At 35.3% G+C, this 15,435-nt stretch overlaps 1 protein-coding gene and 1 long non-coding RNA gene across 5 annotated transcripts; one reads left to right on the top strand and one right to left on the bottom strand.

The window, feature by feature from the left end:
- Positions 1 to 1,089: 1,089 nt before the first annotated feature.
- LOC140175564 (uncharacterized) lies at positions 1,090 to 2,527 on the bottom strand. The gene is made up of 3 exons (XM_072204074.1): positions 2,380 to 2,527; positions 1,712 to 2,121; positions 1,090 to 1,494 (listed from the first exon to the last, which is right to left on the bottom strand). The coding sequence occupies exons 1-3, from the start codon at positions 2,525 to 2,527 to the stop codon at positions 1,090 to 1,092; spliced, it is 963 nt and encodes a 320-aa protein (XP_072060175.1).
- A 4,156-nt stretch (positions 2,528 to 6,683) lies between these two features.
- LOC112715009 (uncharacterized) lies at positions 6,684 to 9,676 on the top strand. 4 transcript variants are annotated; one of them, XR_011866417.1, is made up of 5 exons: positions 6,684 to 7,261; positions 7,342 to 7,442; positions 7,580 to 7,696; positions 7,813 to 7,926; positions 9,448 to 9,676. It is a non-coding gene; the product is annotated as an uncharacterized lncRNA (long non-coding RNA). The 4 variants fall into 4 exon arrangements; XR_011866418.1 differs by lacking the exon at positions 7,342 to 7,442 and having other exon boundaries at positions 6,721 to 7,261; XR_003159437.3 differs by lacking the exon at positions 6,684 to 7,261 and having other exon boundaries at positions 7,304 to 7,442.
- The last annotated feature ends 5,759 nt before the right edge of the window (positions 9,677 to 15,435 follow it).

The raw sequence follows: 15,435 nt of genomic DNA, 5'->3' as shown, positions 1-15,435 counted from the left end.
ATAGTTTTTTTTATTGCGGATGGTGGCTCATGGCAGTAAGCAAAAAATGCGCCATAAAGTTATAGCAGATGGTGTTACGAAAAATGGCGGAAATGGCGGATTACGTAAAAAATACACATATATGTACAAAAAAACATGCAGAAAAATTACAAATATAATAAACTATAAAATATATCTATATAAGCAACTTTCTAGTCATAAAATATCCAATTAATATAGAAAATATAGTAGCAAATTTAGCAAATAAACATAACATCAAGTTCAAATCATAACTCAAAAGTCATAAGCAAGCCATAAAATAGAAGACATAAAACATAAAAACTATAGACTATCTAGATTCTAGCTCTCATCAAATTAATCTAAATTAACACGATTATTATCGTGTCCCTCTACCCCCTCATCATCCTCTGATTCGGTATCATTGAATTGAATATCCTTTTCTTATTCTTCATTTTCAGAATCCTCTTCATCTTTAAATTCTGGTTCTTTTTCCTCTTCCACAATTACTGCCTTTCCTTTTCCTTTTTTTGAAGCCTTAGACCCACTTGGTCCACTCTTTGCATCAAGTCTTATAGTTGCAGGTTCTTTTCTTTTTCTATTTTGTTGTCTTCTAGTATTTGTCGTAGGCTCATGTCCTCCCATTGCTTCAAAAACAAGGTTCCAACTCAAAGTGTTGTCATCTTGATGAGCCAAATCAGCATCATCATCCACATTATCATCATTTCGAAAGGTGGCGGTCCCAATTTCTCTCATTAACCACTCATTACACTCATCAATATCATTTAGTGCAATAGAGTCAACTTCATCTTTAAGGTTGTACCTCTCGATGAATTGTTGGTTATACTTTATGAAGACCAAACTCTCCATCCTTTTATGATCAAGCCTATTTCTTTTCTTAGTATGAATATGCTCGAATATACTCCAATTGCGCTCACATCCAGAAGCACTATTAGTCAAGCTCAAGATCTTGATAGCAAGGTCTCGCATATTTGAAGCTTCATGCCCATATGTCCGCCCCAAAATGCTATAAAATTAAAATAAATTTGTCTAAGCCTTTAATCGAACTAAATTTATAAAGCTTTGTAAAATTTATAACAATATTACCGGGTGAAATCTTTTTCCTTTGAGATTTTGCAAAATTTGATCCAAAAGTCCATAGCCAGTCTTGTATAGTGCTTGCTCCTCCAATATCTTCTGTTGCACAGATTGACTTGGCACCAATCTAGTGATGCACTCAAACCACCCCTTTGTAACTTCTAAATCCAGCTCAATCCGAGGGTTTTCATAAAACAACTCGAGATCTAGGAAATGGCCGGCTGCATGCAATGGACGATGTAGTTGGCAATTCCATCTGTTGTCAATGATTTTAAAAACATCATTGTATTTGCACTTATCATTAAGAAATATTTTTATGATGCATTCCTTTGTCTTCTCTATTTCTTCATAAATATATCTGATTGGTGGCTTCTTCTCCCCATCAACAAGTCTAAGCACCTGAACAAGAGGGCCATGATCTTAAGGGTGTACTTGACATGATTCCGAAAAGAGGGCATGATAACAATCTTTGTTGCCTCCCTCCCTTTTGCCTCCTTTGACAACTTATTCTTTGTCCATTCATCCGAGGTGAACATTCTTCTCATATTTTTTTCTCCTCATAAAGCCTTTCCAAAGAGAGAAATGAAGTGGCAAATCGGGTGACTGCATGACTTACCAACTCCTTACCGTTTGTGAAGTGTCTCAACATAGCTAACGTGCTAGAGTGACTATAAGTGAAGCTAACCAATGAAATGGCCCTTTTTATAGTTTTTTGAATTAATGGTAACTTCTCAATGTCCTCAAGCATCAAATCGAAATAGTGGGCAGCACAAGGAGTCCAAAACAAATTTGGTCTTTTCTTCATCAGCAACTTACCGGCAAGAACATAATTACTCCTATTATCAGTTACAACTTGAACAATGTTGTACTCACCAATTTTCTCCACAACATCATCAAGAAGCTCAAATAATTTCTCACCAGTCTTCACATAATCAGAAGTATCAATAGACTTCAAAAATATTGTCCCAGCTGGAGCGTTTACAAGAAAATTAATAATGCTCCTTTGCCTTTTATCCATCCAAGCATCTGACATAATAGAGCAACCATACTTTTTCCATTATTCTTTATGACCCTTCAACAATCCTTTGGTGTATTCAAACTCCTCATTAAGCAGCGGAACCCTTAGAGTAGGATAACTGAGAGCAGGTAAATTGGGACCAAAGCTTCCAACAGCCCACAACATTTCTTGAAAACTCTTCAACTTTACTGGGTTCAATGGAATCCCAGCTTAGTAGAACCACCATGCTATGTATCGATGAACTCTATGAACTGCTTCCTTATTACATGCTTCCTTGATGTTCTGCTGCCTCAATTTCTCTCTTTTGTTTCTTGCAATGGCAGTTTCAGGTCTTCTAACAAACAAGTCTATTGGACCTCTCATGCTAGTTACACCCCCTCTAGCACTACTTGCACTCTCTTTAGCTGCTGCCATTGGAGTTGGATTATGAGGTTCATCAATCCCTTGAGCATCTTCCTCCGACAATCCGAACCCCAAACTCTCTAAGTCAAGTTTCCTAGTATTGACACTCTATTCTTTGGTGCTTCCCGGTGTGGCACTTTATCTTCCTCAATTTTTTATTGTAATACTCCTATAATTCAACAATAACATCTTTTGGAACTATTTTACATCCAACAACATTTCCAGGCTTGATCATTAAGTGCTCTTTTGCCCGTGTGATGCCTCCTTTCATAAATTTTCCACAAAAATTACATACGGTGTCAATGGTATTTTCTTCTTCTACTGTACTAATATATTTCCTGCCTGGGTTAACTCTATTAGAACGGACAGGAGTCGTGGGACCAATAGGGACAACATCAACAATAGGACCAGCAGAGGCAGGGGTAGGAGCATTAGAATAAAGGGCTTGTGTAAAAGTGAACATAATGAACTGAATAAAAAAATGGAAAAGAAGTTTAACACTGATTATTGATAAAGAAGGGGCAGCAGGGAAGAGAGAAAAGAAAAAATAGGAGTAGAGAAGATGAAACACGTTGTACGAACTAGCAGTGATGAACAGGTGATGAGCAACAGTGATAAGAGAACAGAGACGAGCGACGCGTCGGGTGGCATGAGGGCGTTTAGATGAGCGGCGGTGATGGATGGCAGCATGGTGCAGAAATCTAGGTCGCAGAGATGAGAGAACAGAGACGAAGAGAGGTTTTTTTGAAAAAGAAGCAGAGGATGGAGTTTTTGAATGAGGGGCTGATTACTAGCGTTAGTGGTTAGTGGGACCTGACTTATGTTTCTTAAATTACCCAAACCACCCTCAGATTTTTTTAGAACACCCGAAAATCCCCGCTATTTTTGCCATACAGATTGCGTTCCACCATGGCGCCATGCAATTGTGGCCACCATGGCGCCCCCTGTTACAACGCCATCGCTGCGCCCAGTAAATGGCGGCAGGGTCAAAACCCCACACGCCATACCGTTATGGCGCCGCCATAACCGCCATTTAAAAACACTGAAAACAACACCTCAATCACAAATAAACAAAATAAAACAAACACAATCAAATGTAAATACGCAAACAAGATGATGCATGCCTGTTCCTAGCGCAGACCATGAGCTCATCATGCGTCGGTTGTCTACCCAGAACCCGATGTTACTCGGGGCGAACCCCAAATATGGTCTCTTTACCGTATCAATTAAGCACAATTATCATCATAGGGGAACCCATGTCAATTAGGATATCTTGGCATCACGGTAAGAAACAGGCTATTAATTAGGCGAATATTCCCTCATTAGCAGTCTCAGGCTATCAGTTAGGCGGGCACTTTCGCATTAGCAATTTGGCACAAGGCCCATTCAATAAACATTTCTCAACTTTTGTTTCATTCATTGTTTCGTATTTTCTTTTCTTTTTTTATGCCTCCACATCACCACTTACTTATACATGCCTCCGCATCACCATTTTATCATACATACCTTCGCATCACCATTTAATTATATGACCCTCCGCATCACCGTTTAACATTAACTCTTTTGATATAAAACCTAACCTTTCCTTTTCCTTTAACTAAGGATATGTATGCTGCCAAAATTGGACATGCCCCTTCGGATTGAATTTAAAGTTTTATCATATTCGAATTTTAATTAGATTTGGTGGCAAACTTATTGATAATTTACTGCGGTCCTAAGAAGATTTGGAAAAATACAGCAGGCAGTTCTATTTTTGAAAAATTTATGATAAATACAATTATAATCCGACACTTCTAGATTTTGATGAGAATACACTTAACGCCCCCAAAATTTAGGACAAACAAATTTCAGATCCATAGCACCTCATTTGGTTAATTAAATATCAGTCGGAAGTGTTGTCCTGTTTTTTTAAATTAGTTCTGAATTTTCTGTGAATATTCCAACTTCAAAGAGGCATAACTAACTCTAAAAAATAGAAATGGATATGAAATTTATACTCACTTAAAATAGATTGATAGATCTTTAAAATCCTTTTAGAAGCAACTCAAAATTCTAAATAAATTGAAAGTTATAGCAGAAAGTTGGTACTACAAAACCAGAAAAACCAAAAAAATCTGTAGCAACTACTAAACTTCAAAAATTCATTTCTTTCAAATCAGTTGGCCAAATTCTATGAAATTTTTATGGAATAATCTTAACTCATTGAAATTTGATAGAAAAATAGATTGGTTCAAAAATCATGTCCGGATTGTTCCCAGTTTTTATTTTAAGTTGTTATCCAAACTGTTTAGAAATTTCTGTAGTAAAGCTTCTTAAGTTTCACTAACCAAATTGAGTCTGCTAGTTTTCTAACTTATACCAACAACCATTCCCATTACTCATCACTATATATACTTAAATTATGTCATAACCCTGCCTCGAAACCTCAGTTTCATATTCATATAAAAAATTTATATAATTTATATCATATAACCACACTTTTATAACATTAGAAATCTGCACTTCTTCTAACAATAATAAATCAACCAATGAACAGAATTTCAACAATGTCAATCTTACTAGCTTATCATTTTTAATAAAAAATTACGTCTAACAATTACCCATTACTCACAATTCTAACCCTTACAACATTCACTACGCAAAATCATCATTAATATTAGCAGCCAGTATAACTTCAAAACACAACATCATCATCAATAACGATTACATTAAATCAACAATTCAATCACCAATTACATTTATAATTCATCTCAATTTCATCAATTATTCACATAAAGCAACCATAAGCTATTTGCATTTACTCATTTAATTTTAATAGCATTCATAATTTAAAACCTTTATTTTTAAAACAAAACCTCTACCTCAACGTCGCATTTAGGAGGAATCGAAGGCGGAATTATGGCGGTAGCAAACTCAAACCGAACTAGCAATAGCAGCGGCGTTAGTGAGGGTAGCTTCGACAGCCACATGCAACTCAGCGGCAGCCTCCAATTCACCACAACGGATACCACACCAACAACACCCATGACAGCAGCATGGAAGAGTAACGGCTATGGCAGCAGTTGCTGCAACAGAGCTTCAACAGTGACGGTTCTCCATGGTGACGACAACACTGAGGCACAACTCCTCTAATTCGTTGGGGTTCTAGGCCCGCGTCTCCTCTTTCTTGTCTGGGCTCGATGGGGGCACGGCTGGGGTCAGTGGCAGTGGCTGCGTCTTCTTCCTCGGCTCTCTCGCGCAGTTCTTCCTTCCTTGTTGAACAACATCGACAGTGTCCCTCTCTTTCGCGATTCTGCTCCCCAACGGCCATGCGTATGACGACAGCAAGCCTTCAACGGCGGTTTGGCGCAGGACGCGACTCCCTCCTTTCTTCCCGTTCTCCCCGAGCCCCTTCTCTTCTCTCTTTTCCTCTTTGCTCTTTCTATATGTATTTCACTTCAGGAATTATAATGAACGTGTGTTGTGAAGAAGTGGTGAAAAATGAGTAACGTGGAGTAGTGAAGGAAGGGTGAGCGTGGCTCACTGAAGAGTAGACGAGTATGAAAGTACGTGTATGTGAGTAAGAAGAGGAGGGTGACAGATGTTAAGGTGAGGGATTTTAGAATTAGTGAAATTAGGGTTTAAAATTGGGGATTTAGTGTAAGACCCAAAACTTTTGAAAGATCTTATTACGAGTCAATTTCAGTTTATTTATTTATAAAAAATTTTAATTTTAGAAATTATTTTATTAAAGCTAACTAAATCAAGTTTTGATAATTAAATTAAAAATTTTATCTAATTTTATAATTATTGGATAATTTTCATATTTAAATTATAAAATTTAGGAATTGTAGAATAATAAGAATTTACATGGTTTGATTTAAATAATTGTAATTTGAAAACTTAATACTTTAATTTTTATGAATAAAGAAAATTAATTATGTTATCTCTAATTATCGAATTAGAATATTTATTTGAAAATAATTTATAAGTTGATAATTAAATAGTATTTTTTTTAATAAATACTAGTGTTGGGTTAAAATAGGTTTTTAATTATCCCATTACTCTTGATTTTATAAAATTGTTATATTACTCATATGAATTTTACCCTAACTTTAATTTCCCAAAATAAAACCCTAATGGAAATAAAAATCCTTAATTCCTTCTAAGCTAATCTTAGCCGCCCTTGTTTCGCCTTTCTAATCTAACATACAGCAGCAATAGTAGAAAGCAAGAAAGAAAAAGAAAGAAAGAAACGGTGAGGGCAAAAAGGAAGAGATCTGGGGAAAAGGGAGACCGGGAAGGAGGGGGACCGCGTGCAATCGTCACCGCCGTGCCGCCGCTCCGTTGCCGTCGAGCCACACCACCATCGCAGGAAGGAACCAAGGGGAGAGAGAGCGACGCGTTTGAGAGAGAAAGAGAGAGGGAGCTGCTATCGTCTGCACCGCCGCACCCTATTCGCGTTGCCGTCGCTGATTGGTGGAAGGGAGGAGCAGAGCGCGCACAGAGGAGGAGAAGCCGTTCATCACTGCCAAACCTCCATCGCCGCGATTCGCCGCCGCTGAAGCTCGTCACTGTTGCCGTTCCACCGCCGCAGAGAGAGGGAGTGACGCGATTAAAGAGAGGAGGAGGAAGGACACCCGTGCGCCGTCGGAGCCAGTTTCACCCAGTCGCCGGGGTCGTCTTCGTCTGAACCACCACTAGATCCGCCGCTGCCAAAGCTTCTAGCTGCGCCTCTGTTGTCGGTGGAGCTTGCTATCACTGAAGGTGAGCCAGCGTCGTGTTCTTGATGCTTTGAGCCACCAGCGGCGCTGCTGCTACTCCAAAATTTCGCTTCTGTTTCTTAGGGTTTGCTATCTCAGTCCATTTAAAGTTACCGTCGGTTCTGTTCTTGCCGGTGAGGGTCACCAGAGCTGCTGCAATTCTAGTCTCTTGTTCCTCTGATAAGGTTATTCTGTTGCGCCTAGTCTTGCTATAATATTTCTTAATTAACTCTGTCATACTTTACATAAATATTTCTTTGTATGCTTACTCAGTCTTAAACCACAGTAGAATATTAGATTTACCGTCATTGTCGTTTTGTAGCTGCCTGCGGTGTTGTTCCATCGTCGCTGTTGCTGGAAGAAGCAGTTAAAATGGCTGCCATGAATTAAAAGGAAAGGAAGTTGTTACAATAGGTTTATGCGAACTCGGCTAATCGAGGTAGGGGGATTGTTTTAAAGTTAAAATATTTTAGGATTGAGTACCTGATGAGTTTAGTGGATTAACGCAAGTGAATTAATTTCTGTGTTTAAAATGATTTTCTGTTGTGATTATAGTTGTTGTGGTTACTGCATAAGCGGTTTGGAGCTGAGGTTGCATCTGCCACTGATTTCGGGCTGAAAAGAAAGGGTTTCTTGATGCGTTTGGTTTATGAGTTTCGATTATTTGAGGTAGGGGTTTTCTTAAAATTTATTTTATCTTACAGAATTGTTATAAATAGATATTAATGTGAGAAACATAAGTCTGAGTCTGTGATTTTGATTGTCTTATAAATGTGGTGGTTTGCTAGACTGAATGATTGATTGCTTGATTACTTGAGTAGTTTGTGATTGCTGAAAAGAAATTAGTTTGAAAGGTTATTTCGTTGATTATTATGAAAAGTGGCTTTCTTGGTTTTGAAGCTATTTTGAGAATGTAAACGAATCAGCTTTGGAAATGATTTGAAATATGAAAATGAATTAATTTTGGAAACGATTTAATTTTGAGCTTGTTTGATTTTAAAAAGAGATTTATTATTGGCATTGATTCGCTTTGAAAATAATTTGATATTGGAATTGGTTGAATTTTGGAAAATGATTGAGATTTAGAAATGGTTTAGAAAATGTTTGAGAAATGTTTGGATCGGACCCGAAAGGGTGGCAGAATCCGAATTTTAGAGGAGATGTTGTCGAAATTTTATAAAATTAGAAGTTTTATTTGAAGTAGTAATTCTAAAAGGGTTAATTTTAAGCATTATATGATTTAAGATTACTTCAATTATCAAAGGAAGAGTTATGTTTTGGATTGGGAATTGTTAGTGAACAGAATGGAAAGAAAGACGATGAGGATTTTCTTTGAAACATGATTTTGAATGAATTTGGAAATGAGATATAGATTGATGAATGATGATGATGTTGAGAATGATTTAAACATTGATGAATGTTGAATGAATTATTTATATGGCTTATGAAATTGAATTATCTGAGATACGAGGTTCCTTGGATAAAGTACTTTGGCTTGCCACCATGTGTACCAGGTTGAAAACTCGATACTTTGTTGACCCTATGACGTAAGTGTGACCGGGCACTATATAAATTTCCGGGAATGTTACCCCCATTGAGTAATATTGATTATTTGAGAAAAAAACTATACATAGACTCTTGGGGATGCACGTCGGGGGACAGTCTAAGGACAATTCAGACTTGTCGGGTTGGCTGGATAACCGATAGATGAGCCTCATCAGCCATAGGACAGGCATGCATCATATGCATTTGTATGCTTTGCTTGGGTTTGAACTTGTTTTAGTTTGCCTAATTGCTAAACTGTTCTTAACTGCTACTTGAACTATTTGCTGTAACTGCTACCTACTTGTACTTTCCTTGTCTGTCTTGCCTGTGTTTGTCCTGGTGTGTTACATTTGAGAATGAATTTTAGTACTAAACTAATGATTGTGTTGTTTGATTGCGTGGTTGGTTTCTGATTGAGATTTTCTTATAAGAAAGGAAAGGTTTCAGATTTCTGAAAGATTAAACATTGTTTCTTTGAAAAGATTTTGAACGATTACCTATTAGTTTTTAAAAGATTCATAAGACAATAATAATCACTGAGCTTGAAAATATTTTTCTTATTAAATATCTTCTTATGACAATTTTGAAACTGCGTGGTGAGGCTGTATGGTTAGGTTCTCACCCCCTATAGCTTTACCTTTTCAGGAACCAGAAGAAGAGGCATTAAGGAGAGTTATACTGCGTTTGGTTTATACGTTGTTGTATTGTATAGATTATTTTCTTCCCTCGTCTTTGTTATTACAATTTTATAAGAGGGATAGGAGTTGCATGTTTTATATGTATATTATACTATAAGATATTATGTAAGGAGTCTTGTATATGAATCTATGCCTGCTTATTTTTAAAGTATTTATTTTTCCGATTTTCATAAAAAGGAATGGTACAGTGTTGAGTCACAGGCTCCTATTTTAATATTAGATATATGAAGTAGTCGTAATACTCCTTGCTATCAGAGTGGCACAGCCGGAAGCGTGACATTCTGATAGTGAGGGTGTTACATTTAGAGTTTGGGTTATTAACTTAAAATCAAACTTATTCTAATATAATTAACTTTAAAAATACTATTTATTTATTTATTTAAACCACAAATCATTTTTAATTAAATATTATAATTTAAAATTAGTGATAAATAAATAAATTTTCTTTTAGTTCATAATTTTAACCAAAATTTTCAATTATTCAAATTAAATTGTATAAAGCTTTTATTATTTTTAATTATTAAAATTTTAAATCTTCAATATGAAAATACCCAATTATTTTTAAAATTTTTTATAAATTCTAATAAATTTTGAATTCGAAGTATCATAAAATTCAATTTAATTACTTTTTTAAAAAATAATTTTCTTTAAATAGAATTATCAAATATGATAAAACGTAAATAATTCAATATTTAATTTAAAAAAAACTCAGATTGTTATAATAAATATTTAATAAATTATTATTAAATAAGTGAAATTAAAAGTAAAATCCATTTATAAATTATAAATCATAAATAAATCATCATAAATTTATGTTAAATTTATACACATCAAAAATAAATATTCAGTAAATTAATATAAATATATACATATATTCATTCCTAATCAAGTAATTATCTCAATTTTAACCATAAATACAAAAATACATAAATAAATGTTAATTAAATTTAACCAAATAAATAATAAATACATAAGATTATTATCTTAAATTTAACCAAATAAATATATAAATAAATTCTAATTAATTATATTTTCACATGTCACATAACTAATTAATCGGTCGATGATATAAAAAATAACAAAATTTTAATCTCTCGCACAAATACCCAATTACGTATCTGTATTTATATATCCAAAAAATTATGGTGCATGCATGACCTCTAAATCCAATGTGTGTATGAAAGATAGCTCCTCAAACGGATGTTGATTTGCTAGTGCATTTATCACTTTTGCCACATATGCCTTATAGTGCCGTCAGCTTGATCTTCGCCTCCATCTGAACCAACGATCTCGTAGTTACTTTCAAATTCCTCCTCATTGTCACTATTATAATCTTTCTATTCAATATTTTGGTCAGTTTTAGATTGTTCGAACTCAATATATAATTCAGTGAACGACTTCTGAGAGCGAATTTCAATATACATTAAAAGCATTCCTTGCATGCTCGCTTCATCAGTTATATAATTGGTTTGAAATTGAACGAATTCACCAAATACCGATATATGATACTTAATAAAATACATGACACTCTCTTTGACATTTGAGAATCGATCTTCTCACAAATCACACATTTTAGTTCTTTAAATAAGAGTGTGAATGAAATAACAATATCAAAATGGATTTTTACATACAAATTGCACTCTTTTAAATGTTTGTAATAAAATCTGACCATCATAATATATTTTTAGTATAACTTTATCATCCATTTTTTTGTCACCAAAAAATTTTTGAAATACAAAGGAAAATCAACAAGAAGGAGAGTTCTCCACGACTGAGGAAAGAAAAAGAAGAGAGATGTGACAATTGGGATACGAATTATAGATCTATAAAATCAGTTAGTCCAATTTCTATTTAGATTTTAAAATAATTTTTTAAAAGCAGATCAAACAGTCTAATTTATTCTATCACAAAATAAAAAAATTAAAAAATGTTTTAATCAAAAATGGTCTAATAAGCTCCATACAACTTTTAAATTTTTTTTTTCGCACAAATTAAACCATTCGATTTGTGTATTAACTTTTACTAAAAAAAATTAACTAGTCTAATTTCTTTTACATAAATTTTAAAATGCAACTGCTACATGACGATCTAACACACTCAAACTCTATAATAAGACACAACACACATGCCATCTTTATATCGACAAAAATGAGCCTTAATGCGATGGTTGAGAAAAAAGTTTAGAAAGAAGTGGTAATAATTTCGTCTGGTATAGAAATATACATTAACATATGTCGAGAAGAAGTGTAGTAAGGGTCAGTTTTGGTAACCAACTTAATTAAGTTCTTTTTGATAAAATAACTTAAACAATAAATAATTCTGTTAAAAGTAACTTATAAATAAGTTATTTTGTATTTGTGTTTTTAACTCTAAAAGTACTTATTTTATAGAAATATGATGAAAAGTAGAAGTATTATGAGAGAAGTCATTTTTTTTAACTTCTCTATAAACTCCTAAATAGCTTCTTAGAAAATTGCAATTTAATTTTAAAAATTGCACCAAACATTAATACTACTACTTTTCATAAGTCAAAAGTTAAAAAAAAAGTTATTTTTAAAATTTTCCAAACGGACCCTAAGTTAGGCGAGAGAGGCAATATGCTTTCCGAAATAACACTATTTTATGAATATGTTTTATTTAATAAATTAGTTGGCTGAGCTTTTGGTTAAAAGTTGGCAAATCAAAGGGCATATTTTGTCATCCTAATAAATTACCAATTACCAATGCTCAAATTTTCCCTCCTAAGCAAAGAATTGTTTGTTAGCTTGGTCCGTACATTGTCACAGGCGAAACTATTCCCACCATCTATTTTTTTTTCTACTATAACATTAAATTTACATAATAAAAAAAGTATAATTTTACTTGGATATTTTACAAAATAAAACTTTAAAGTCAGTAAATTTTTTTATTATTTTTTTATGTAAATTAAGCTCATTTATTTTGTCACGCAGGATAAATCAACTTTATATTATTTCAGATTGATGAAAAAAATGGATTTTTTATTTTATTAAATAAAATAAATGTAATATTTATCAAAATAAATATTTTTACGAGTATCTACTGATTTAAATTCTTTTACTATATCTCGTTTACACTGTAAACGATATATATATATATATATATATATATATATATAACATCTATAAAAAGATGTGTAACCCTTGGTATTCTTCACACACATTTCATATCTTTTATCTGTCTCCTTTTTATCTCAAAAACAAAGCTGAATGGCTAATAACAATCCATTCATAGTTGTGCTTCTTTATCCCAATTGTCGTATGAGAAATGGCGATAACGGGGTAACATTTGAGTATCAGGATCCGATATTGTTTCGCACTCAGCGTGTGGAGACGTCGGATTTAAAGAGTTTGATATTGAGCAAGCTCGGTGGTACACAAGCGAAGAAAATTGGAAGGGTGGCGTATAGTTGCTGGCACCCATTGAAAATGGAGTCTTCCGATTTCAACTATTCTGACTTAACGGGGACGAGCATGTGCGACTGATATTCGACATTCATGGGAGGATCATGTGTGAACAGGTAATGGAGCTCTCCGCCGAGGTGGGTCAGGGTGGTAGTGGGGGTTCCGTACACGAAACCTATGTGTTAGACGACCGACCTCTCGCACCACCGCCCATTCATGTCACGATTCCGGAGCATGAGGCAGAGGAGGGTGAAGAAGAGTCAGACGAGGATTACGTGGCGGACAGTGCGGACAGTGAGTCTTCCGATAGTGGCGATGAGGATGAGTTTGTGCCGGAGACACCTGCAGGGGCTGTGCCGCGCCATGTGCTGCCTCCACCTCACCCGATTCCAATGTTATCGGCTGTGCCAAGTTACTATCACAGTCTAGATCTGGACGCCATGCATGAGAGGATCCCGGTTTTTGACACCTGTGGAGTGGATTACAACCTAGACGGCGATGTGAAATTTTGGGTCGGACATAGGTTCAGAAGCTGAGAGGCGGTGCTTCAAGGTGTGAAGAACTACAGTATTCGCAGGAGTGTTGAGTACCGGGTGATCGAGTCTGACTGATTAAAGTACCATGTGCAGTGCCGTCAAGCCGATAGTGGGTGTCAATGGAGCCTCAGTGCCAAAATATTTAACTCAAATTCATAAAAAGACATTTCTCACCTTGCAGTCAGAGGATACTGGTAGACGCCTCTATCTGGTGGGCACCACTGAAGAAATCGCTGATAGATCCAGAACATCAACAGCGGAGTGCAGCCAGCAATATTCGTGACGCCCCGCTGAACCGCCAAAGAAAGGGACTGATACGTCCAGGCCAGCACAGCCGAGCCCCAGAAAAATGCTCTACACTCCTCAAAGTCCCAGAGCAACAGTAGCCAATGAAGGTGCACCAGATTGTTGGACTTGTTGGTCATCAGATACCCTCCAATAAGTAGCATAATATAACACCTGACGTACTGTTGGAGGGTCTCGGAATCATCTGTCTGGGACATTTGGAGGACACGATTCTGTAGCCACACAAGCTTCAACGTGAAGGACTCCTTCCTCTACACCGTCTGCTATGCTGCCACGGGAGGCCTGGTGCCGAGGAGCTGCTCCACCAACGCCCACGTCTCCGTATGGCACCCTCTACCAAAGTCACAGATGCACCCCCCCGACGGGGTTACCGTCTGTGCGTAGGCCTAGGCGGTATGCCACGTCCTGCAGGGTGATAGTGACCTCACCCCACGGAAGATGAAACGTGTGCGTCTCTGGACGCCATCGCTCCATCAGTGTCGAAATCAGGAAATTCTCAAAAGTAAAATCCCTGAGGGGCACGGTGTCGCTGAATCTGGCCTCAGCTAGATACGGGACGATGGCATCCGGCGGAGGTAAAGTAGGAGGCGAGGCCTCTGAAGAATGAAAAACAAAAATATTTTAGCCTTAAGGATACAATATTTCAACTTTCTAGTCTACACATATCTCTACATTACATATTCGATAATAGACAAATCCTAACTACAGCGTTATAAAAACTAACAACATAGCACAAGAATAATAGAGTTCCAAACTAATAATATTTATGTCATATCAACCTAGCACAAGCGGATAGAGTTCTAAATTAAGCCTACAGACCTAACTCCTAACTCATATACCAACGTTCTAGATCTTCATGACTACCCTAACTATAGCAACATCATTAAATTTAACAACCATAATGAAACTAACCTCGAAGTCGGCCGCCCCGGCGTAATGTGTCATCTCGTTCAGCATGTTGATGTCCCCGTCATTCTCCGCTTGGCGCGCCATCACCGCTTCGGTCAAAGGTATAGTCAGAAAGGGTTAAAAGATGGGAGAAAGATGTTGACAAAGTGAAACTTGGGCCCAAAACTAAACTGTAAACGACTTTTATATATAGGAGCATACACGCCATATCTCGTTTACAGTGTAAACGAGATATAGCAAGAAAATTTAAATCAGCAAATTCTCGTAAAAATATTTATTTTGGTTAATATTATATTTATTTTATTTATTAAAATAAAAAATTCTGAAAAACAATTATCTTCAATAAATTAATCTAATTTTATTAATTATATAAAGAATATTTTTAAACATAATTTTTTTTCTTGTCAACAAAACTTTATATATTTTTTAGATATTGACCAAATTTTGGTGTAATATTTAAAGTTTAAGTTAAAATAAATTTAAGTATTAGAATAACAAATTTTATAATAAATTTTAAATTAATTTTTATAATATATAATTTTTATAAATACTTGTGGCATTTTGTGAGATCTAAAATAAAATTAAACTAAAATCAAATCTGTAGTCACCTTAGATGTCCCCTAAATATTATGCATTTAAACTTAGGGTTTAGTTAATATATCTTAAGGGTACAAATCAAAATTATTAGCTAAAATATTATAAAAAAATGTAAAGTTGAATGTTCAATACGATTGTTATATATTTATTAAAATAAAAATTTTG

The sequence above is a fragment of the Arachis hypogaea genome, chromosome 10, assembly GCF_003086295.3.
Source record: "Arachis hypogaea cultivar Tifrunner chromosome 10, arahy.Tifrunner.gnm2.J5K5, whole genome shotgun sequence".
Classification (NCBI taxonomy): Eukaryota; Viridiplantae; Streptophyta; class Magnoliopsida; order Fabales; family Fabaceae; genus Arachis; species Arachis hypogaea.
This window is presented reverse-complemented; position numbering and strand designations above follow the sequence as displayed.